At 40.3% G+C, this 9,037-nt stretch overlaps 1 protein-coding gene across 7 annotated transcripts in view; it reads left to right on the top strand.

Annotated features, from left to right (window-relative positions):
* Positions 1 to 9,037, top strand: part of LOC108735472 (homeobox protein prospero-like) — a 124,982-nt gene that overhangs the window by 89,625 nt on the left and 26,320 nt on the right. For 2 of the 7 annotated variants that reach the window (XM_025979939.1, XM_025979938.1), the window contains exons 3-5: positions 5,284 to 7,466; positions 7,595 to 7,862; positions 8,493 to 8,677. In XM_025979939.1, the coding sequence (XP_025835724.1) occupies positions 5,367 to 7,466; positions 7,595 to 7,862; positions 8,493 to 8,674 (2,550 nt within the window). In that variant the 5' untranslated portion in view covers positions 5,284 to 5,366 and the 3' untranslated portion in view covers positions 8,675 to 8,677. Of the gene's footprint in view, positions 1 to 4,435; positions 4,535 to 5,283; positions 7,467 to 7,594; positions 7,863 to 8,492; positions 8,678 to 9,037 lie in introns of those variants that run through there. The other 5 variants (XM_025979942.1, XM_018467433.1, XM_025979940.1 and 2 more) reach the window with 5 other exon arrangements.

Genomic DNA, 9,037 nt, shown 5'->3' with positions numbered 1-9,037 from the left:
CTTTTACTAATTTGTACAACTCCTTTTTCGAAAAGTTTCAAAGACCGTTTGCCTAAGTTCGGAACTTTTAAAACTGATCATTATTTTAATTTAATGCCAAGTGTTTTCGAGAGATATAGTAAATTACTTACATATATTTTTTCAATTCTAAAGTGGTATGTTTTGGTTTCTTTTTGCAAATTTGTGACGTAAACTGTGATAATCCTCGCTCGCGTGATCTATATTAAATACTTTTTCGCAAATTAAATTTTTAAATCAGACGTTTAAAGAGTTTCGGGTGAAAATCGCGCGGAGTTGTGGTGTAGGTTTAGAGGCAGTCAGGTAGCGGGTTAGGTAATCCGCCGCTTCAAGCAGTTAACAATCGAACTTTCTCTTTGTTACAATTAAATGTTGGCGTACAGTGAACACATAAGTCACATACGCAGTGGGCTGGCTTTTGCTGCTACTGCTCTGGGACGTGCAGCTTATTAAAGATGCTCTTGCACAAGTGAAGCACATGCTGAATGTGCAAAAGCCAGAGATGGATGACAGGGCTTTGAAACCATGAAAGAAAAGTCCCGTATTGCTACCTGCACCTACCACCACCACCACCATCCAAACAGCCACACACATGTATGACGTAGATAGTAGGAAAACATATTGACATGCTGAATCTAACGACGTTCTTTTTTAGTTTATTCATAAACCGTACATGATTAGAACATATTTAACTCTTACGTACATTAAGGGAGGAGAAGGAGGAGGAGAATGTACGTAGCGTAGGTAGGAAAACTGCTACTGCTGAGAATTTTAAAGAGCAACGGTCTTTCGTTTTCAACAACTTATTCCCACTAGGAATTTCAGCTTTTAGATTAATTGCTTCAATATCTTCCAGTATAAACCTGGTTTTTCAGTTTTCGTTGTTGTCTTCGTGGCTTATTGTAAAAATTGAGCTCAACATAGGTACACATGCATGGGTAGGTAACATCAGGCGAATTCAAGAACACATTTTACATCCCTTTCTTTAGTCATTTGCTAGCTCATTTGTTTCTGGTTTTCCACATGGAAACTTCCTCAGTTTCCTTATTTCTTTTTATTTATTGTTGTAAATGAACATTACCCTTTTAGCTTAGGTATATTTAGATATTCGTCCTTATTCCAAACCCGTATGATTTAGAATTGACATATTGAACATTGGAGGCACTTTGTGATTTCCATAAATTTCTCCCCCGGTTTCTCAAATGGCAAAAATACAAAATACTGTCTGGAATGGTGTAAATATTCAGTGAGTAAAACATCAGTGTTTTCAAATCTTATTCTATGTCCTAAGACTGTTCTGCTACTGCGCATATGTTAGTGTGTCCTAAGTGACTATTTGCTTTGTGTTCCTTTATTCTTGTGTTAAGGGAACGTTTTGTAGTTCCTATGTAAGCTTTTCTACAAATGCAAAGAATCGAAAGCATTATTAGATTTCTTTGTTAGAGTATCTATTTCTACTCAAAGCATTTTCTAAGCGTTTCGATTCAGTTTGTCAGCATAAGGCGTAGCAACGAGTTTTTTCTAGGGGAGGGTCAAAAAATATATGTAAATTATTGTAGACTTTTCTTGTTATTTCTATTTGAATAATTAATATTCTAGGGTGGGCCCTCCGCCCCATTTGCTACGCCAATGTTTGCCAGGTTCATATATACTTCTAAAACGTTGTGTGAATCCTATTTTTTAAGGTTCTTTCGTCAACGATTTGGGCTATGTCTTCATAGATACATCAAACTTTTAACTACCTTTTCACACTTTCGGGGGTCGAATTTTAAAAAATCCTTTCTTAATGATCACCTACGTTGTGTAAGGAACGCCTGTGCAAAATTTCGGGTCATTTTGATTTGGGCTGTGCGTTAATAAGTTGTATGTTACTCGTGAAGTATGACTCAGGTAATGAGAAAAACGAAATGAACAACGTTTCAATTAATGTCAATGATGATAGTTTGAATAAAGCCGAGAATGGCTACAAGGTTTATTTTTTCAAGGAATTATAGATGTTGATATCTATTCGTGCAGGCACATCTGGGAAGTTTAATTTTCCCAGAACGCATTTCCGTTTTCTAAATAAATTTGTTTTCCAACCTTTTGTAAGTAGGCAAACACGGAATCCTTTTGTCGTTATAAAAAAAGTAGTGGTGCATTGGAGAAAGAGTCCGCGCGGGTTTTGCGCGCTGCGCCGCGTTGCGAATTCATTCCTCATCACTCAATTAAAAATAACTTAATTAAGGGCCTTGAGACTAATTAACGAGGTTGGCAGTTTCTTTGATATGTGCGTCCCTCCTTCCCTCGGTGCCCCACCGCACTGTTACCATCAGCGTCTGGACAGAGAGAGCGAAGGCTCCTTATTCGTATATACTCCCTTCTTCCGCGCCTCCCCTTTTCTTTTCCCCTCCGCGAGCTCATTAACTTTGTCAGCAAATTAGTCATTAGGCAACTGAAAAGTAACATTAATTCCCACTAATTTTGCAAAATAATGCGAGCAGGTAGTTCGCAAGAAGAAAGCTCAAAGCCAAAAGGCGTCAGCGACATCGCCTCGCTTATAACACACTCACACAAATGCATATAGTTAAACTACGGCCCTGCCTTCATGCGTGCAGGCAGCAGCCCTTTAGGTTATATTACGATATGCAAAAGTATTGCGCTGCAACGTTATGTGAAGAACAGCGATTTCTCCACTAATTAGACCGAGATGGAACTGGAGTCACGTGACGTTCTGTTTGCCTTCGCCCCGGAAAAAGATGAAGACAAACACTGGGGTGTATAAAGAATTCATTCAAAAAGTTTGAAGGAAGTTGCGATTATTTAGGATAGAACTCTACTCACGATGAGGGTGATTCGTCACGGTTTTATTTTCCATATTTAATTTATAATTCCGTTCAAGATTTCTTCACTTTAACCAACATAATTAAATAAACAATGTACACCTACTGTCGGTAGTTCCAGCTGATCACAAAAAGCACAATTTTAGCAACACCACACTTAACTATTTCTTTATCGAACTTATACATGCTGCATACTGATATCTCATTTGTATTCTGATTATTGCCGAAAATATACCACTCTCATTCTTCACTACTTCGCCAAATATATTGGAAGTTGGTAACAAAGTGAATGTTACAGATCAAATAAAAGAAAATTATTATGCTCTACCGGCCACAATCATAAGATTTCGTTCAGACTCATAAAAATGATACCCTACTGTGGAGGGTTTGTATATATAAGATGTGTATGGTATGTTTACAATTTTCTTAACCTATTAGTGTTTAGTTTTTCTTAAATTTTGTACAGTATGGTCATGCCGTGTCATGTCCTGTATTAAAAAATTTTTACTACACCAATAAAGATGAAATATTCACTGTTTATCACCGAAAAAAACTAAAATGTATAGGAAGAAGTTTTAAAGAGAAAATGCGGTCTTTTATGAAAAGTAAAATATTAAATTACCTTTCTGATTAAAAGCAAAGCTTTAGTACTTTTTCCTTTTACTTTCCTTTTTTATACCGGAGTTCGTTCAAATTCGTCGTATTCTAATAGAAGACCTTAACACTTGTGGAATCTCAAAAACGTCTATTAATTAAATGGATTCATTCAAAAAGATATGGAACTTACTTGAAAGAACTTCTTCATTCAAAAATATATACTCTTAGCTAGGCATACGGACTAAGAACTCGAAGTGTCCTATAAGTGTCATGACTGCTTCCGGTTAACGTTTACAGAGTTTCAGGTTGTTAAAAAACCTTTTCAAACTTTAGTTTGACACAATTCGATAGGCATTAAAACATCACAGAAAAAAATTAAAACATTCCATCCACTATAATGAGTAGACCATTTTAAATTATGAAATATCCTTCGTTACAGAAATGAAGATTACCTCTCTATGATGTCATTATTTAGTTTTTAAACAGTCAAATAATTTTAATATCTTTTCAATTTAATTACCACATACGCACCGCCAATATTTAAAATATAATATGAATATATTATAATTACTATATACTCATGCTATTAACAACCAGAACAAGTCGCTGATGTCTTCTATTGGTTTTTGGGCTTGTTGATCTTTGTCTGGAGATTCTTGCAGACTGGNTTTTTTTTGAAAATTCGAAGCCTCTCACATATGGGCAGACAAACAAGTAGATAAACCCAGCCCATGTGCAGAAAAACTGTTTTGGTAACTTTGCAATTTTTTATCAATACCATTCTAATAAAATCTAAATAGTATTGTAAAAACTTACATACCTACATACTCCATATAATTACGCAGCATTATTACGTGCATATTAGTTTCATGTATATCATTGATATTTTGTTTCAATTTTACTGATTAGGTTGGTTTTATTTGGATTGGCTAAGCGATAGATAATATACACCTTGTGTTATGTTTGACTTTGGCCGATAAGACAACGTTTCGCGACAGATGGTTGTAAATTGTGAGAATTTCCAGTAAAGTACACCACGATGCCATATGGCACCATCTATAATACACATAAAGACAGATAACAATAGATATGTTGGGGTGAGTGCGTCAGATAAAGTGTTTAAAAGGAAGTGGGCTTTGGTGAACAGTTTTTTTTTTATTACAGCACACGAGAAATTGTAATAACGCTACTCTCTAATTAAATTCAAATAAAAAATGCCGAAACAAAATGAATGGAATTTAAAAATAACCAGTTTTAAGAAATAGAAAAAACTGTTAAGTAGAAAATGTAACTATTCCAAAATGTATTTGGTTATCCACTTATTTTTAGCTTTAATCAAGATGAACTTTAGCTCTTAGTTACTTTAATAACTCTTATAGGACTATTAGGTATGTTACGATTAGATGAAACAAAATAAGTTCTCATTGAATGAATATATGACAGTACTGAATATAAACTGACATGTTCCTTGATATTCGGTGATTGGTATCGATTTGTTTTCTAATTCTGTGAGATATTGATACGGTGAAACAAAAAATGGCAGATTATGTTTCAGCCTGAATAAGTAGCTACTGAAGAGAATATTTTCGTCGATTTCTGGGCCATTATCCGTACAATAACATAATGCATTCAACAGTTGTCGTTTAGTTACCGCTGCAGCGGGTATTTGCAGGTGTCGCCGTACGTTTCCCCTTTCGCTCGCCCGTGCTGGTACCTAAGTTTCCGCCGTCGCCGCCGCGTCGTTCGGCGTTGCGAGCGGTGCGACAGGCCGCGTCGCGTCGCGTCGCTTCCTCGACAACTTTTCCAGCGGGCACATTTCTAAAGTGAGCTTTCTCGTCTGTTCCAGGTATTGACATGGGCGACTATTCTTAAAGTGGGGACGGAGCTTCTGGAGGGGGAACAGCACGTTGGCCAATAACGCCCCGACTTATGATGTCATCGGAGGAGGAGACAGAGTTCGGTCTATACGCAGATAAGCTCCTGAAGAAAACGAAAAGAACTAGACAGCGAGTGGACGCGGGCGAACCACGTAACAGTTACTCCTCGATCCCGAACTTCAGTTCGAGACCGAGCTTCCTCAATACCGGTAACAATCTTTACGGCGCGATTTTTACCCAACAGCAACACTTCGGCCTCTTCGGGCCCGGCTTCGCGCCCGCAAAGATGCTCAACGAACTTCTTGCGGGCCGACAAAAGGTCTCCGACGGTTCGGCGGCCGACGGTGACGACGCCATGGCCAAGTTCGACCCCGTCGCGATGCGCTGCGCCGACGGTGCCAGTCCGCCTTCATCGGAACAACTCGCGCACCACATGTTACGCGACATCCTCCAGGGTCGCAAGCACGAGCTTCTTGTCGGACAGGAGCACCTCATCAATAACAACAACAACAACAACAACAACGACACCAAGGCAGAGGTGGAGCGTGGCGATGTCGATTCGGTCAATACGATGCAAGAGTGCCTCGCCGATGGTGACCGACAGCAGTCCGATTTGATGGAAGAAGCGCTGAACGGTATGGATACTGATTCGTTACCGTCACCGAAAGTCGAACCCCAAAGTCCCGCGAAACCGGAGGACGCGAAGAAGGCGCGAGTGGAAAATATAGTGTCGGGAATGAGATCTAGTCCTGCACCTCTTCAAGTGAACGGTTGTAAGAAACGCAAGCTGTACCAGCCCCAGCAGCACGACAGTACGGCAGAACGTTACATTGACGACGACGACGAAGAAACGGAACCTCTAAGGCAGAAGCAGGTAGAAAAAAACGCTCTCAAATCGCAACTGAGGACCATGCAAGAGCAACTGGCGGAAATGCAACAGAAATACGTGCAACTGTGTACGCGGATGGAGCAGAATTCTGACGACAGTCCCGACGTAGAAGAGATACCTAGTGACAGTGAACAAAGCAAACGATCTCCGCCGGTGTCTCCGGCGAGATCGTCACCTACACCGACTCAGCAACAGCAGCAACCACCACCGCCACCCGCACCGACTCTTTCACAACAAGTTAGCAAACTGAAAATTAGCTCTCAAACGCCACATTTCCATAACGGAATGTTGCACGACCATCAACAATTAAATAACGCGGCCGCCATGTATTTGGGCGTTAGTCACAAGTTCCTATTAGAGCAAGAAGCTCGTATGGCCAAGGAAGCTGCAGCAGCGTCGGCTGCAGCAGTCTCCGAGGTCCCGCAATCGAACCCACAACCGCCCACATCAAAGCCCGACAACATTGCGGACCGTTTGAACATGATAAAGAGCAACGTGACACCCACAGGTACCGATTTGGAAGGTTTGGCGGACGCACTCAAAACTGAAATCACTGCCTCCTTGTCAAACCTTATCGACACCATCGTCACCAGATTTATCCATCAGCGAAAGTTAAAACAGAACGAGATCGCTAGCGTGGAACAGCAAATCGTCAAGGAATCATCGGTGGCTGCGATGCAGTTGTTAGATAGGAAATCGCCAAAGAGCAGAGTGCTAGAAAGGCCGCAGGCACCACCACCTCAATCTAATAATCAAATGGTAAATGGAAATGCCAATTTTCATCCAATGATTCCAGCTCATTGTATTAATAGTCAACCCCCAAAAACGAACGAACTTCATATAAGACCACCAATGTTTCAGCAACCCAAACCTCCCGGTATCAATCACATGCCGCTCTACGGAATGAACCATCCCTTTTGTGTTGCCAAACAGTCAGAGAACAGCGAGCAGAACGAAGCGTTAAGTTTGGTCGTTACGCCGAAAAAGAAGCGGCACAAAGTTACCGATACGCGAATCACACCTAGGACAGTGAGCCGAATCCTTGGACAGGACGGTATGGGAATGTCACCTGCATCTATGGAACCGACGCCCTGTACATCTCCGAGGCCTCCACCGTATCCCCAGCCGCCCCCTCCGATGCTACCCGTCTCATTGCCTACGTCTGTCGCTATTCCCAACCCCGGACTTCACGAATCCCAAGTGTTCTCCCCGTACAGCCCGTTTTTCCACGGACCAAGCCATGGACATCACATGGCCATGCAGGTACACACATTTTTTTTTTATACAGAAAACTTTTTACATCTATAAGATTATTCTAAAAATAATCGTTCAAATGCATGCTAAGATGAAATAAATCATGAAAGATTCATTTGATTGAAATAAATTCTAAGGAAGGAATATTTGGGTCACAGGCTTCCTCGTCGCCCCCAAGGATGCATAAAATGGAAAGAGAATCGCCCCCAATCCATCATCCCCCCACACTCCTTCACCCCGCTCTTCTGGCTGCAGCCCAACATGGAGGTTCTCCAGACTATGGTCATATGAGAGCACCCTCGGGAGGTATGAATATGGACAACGGCGATCGGAATTCCGACTGCAACTCTGGAGGAGACATCTCTTACGACGGAATGCAGCCTACTATATCCTTTATATACAAAAGTAAACACATTTTGCATTCAAAACGATTTTTTTCAGTTGAAATTTTTGTAACAAACGGAAAGTATTCAGACATGTTTCTGTTTCTCGGTTTTGAGTAGATACTCTGTCGATCTTTAGATTTGTGACCTAAAGATGCCTGCAATTTTTTGCGATTTAATCCACGATATAAAAATTAAATGTGCCTATCGAAACTTTAAAGCTTGCTTTACAAAAGACATTTATACTTGGCGTAGGATGTTCCTTGACGGGTGCAAAAGCTGAAAAAGCACGACTGACTGATGTGATTGTAGCATTTGATGGTCTTCTCTAGACCTATAACTTATAAAAGGTTAAGTTTTCAGTAAGGTATCTCTGCAATTCTAATCGCTTCAAATCACAATAAGAAACCTTAGTAAATGTGCTTGATCCAATATTTTCTTTTCCTGTCGGCTTAAATCCAGCTGCGTCAAATAAGAATTGTGAAACCGAAATTACATACTTGCAAGGGGAATTTGGTTACACCCACCCATTCGAAGATTTTCAAATTGACAAATTAACGAAAAAAAAAGAAACAGTTTTCATTTTCTTTTCCGTTTGAAGATAAAAATAATATTGTAGTGAATGTAATTATTGCCAATTCTATTCGAACAGATGTTTCCTTAACGTCTGAGCACTCGTCAACATTGACACCCATGCATCTCAGGAAAGCCAAGCTGATGTTCTTCTGGGTCCGGTATCCAAGTTCAGCGGTTCTAAAAATGTACTTCCCAGATATAAAGTTCAATAAGAACAATACTGCCCAGCTTGTCAAGTGGTTCTCTAACTTCAGGTGAGTCATTTTATCCTTTTTTATTTCACGAAACAATTTTCAAAACATTCGAATAAAAGGTTTTTTATTTACATTACATTCATTCAAAAAATGCTATTGTACGTGGAACCGAATGCAGATATACATAGGTATCAGTTACTAAATAACACCGAGCGACATGGCCTAGAGGTCTAGACCATTGCTTAGCATTCGGGAGGACGCCGGTTCGATTCCGGGTCCGTCTGCCTTGGTCCAAGTTTTTCTGTGGTTTTCTTGGATTACTTAGGCAAATGCTGAGACAGTAATATTCCACAGATAATCTTTCATTCTCTTCTGTCTTCATTTCGTCCGTCTCATCTTTCTCACCCGAACCACCACCCACCCATTC

This window comes from Agrilus planipennis, unplaced genomic scaffold (genome assembly GCF_000699045.2).
Source record: "Agrilus planipennis isolate EAB-ADULT unplaced genomic scaffold, Apla_2.0 scaffold91, whole genome shotgun sequence".
Classification (NCBI taxonomy): Eukaryota; Metazoa; Arthropoda; class Insecta; order Coleoptera; family Buprestidae; genus Agrilus; species Agrilus planipennis.
Note: the sequence above shows the minus strand (reverse complement) of the source record. Positions and strands in the feature narration are given on the sequence as shown.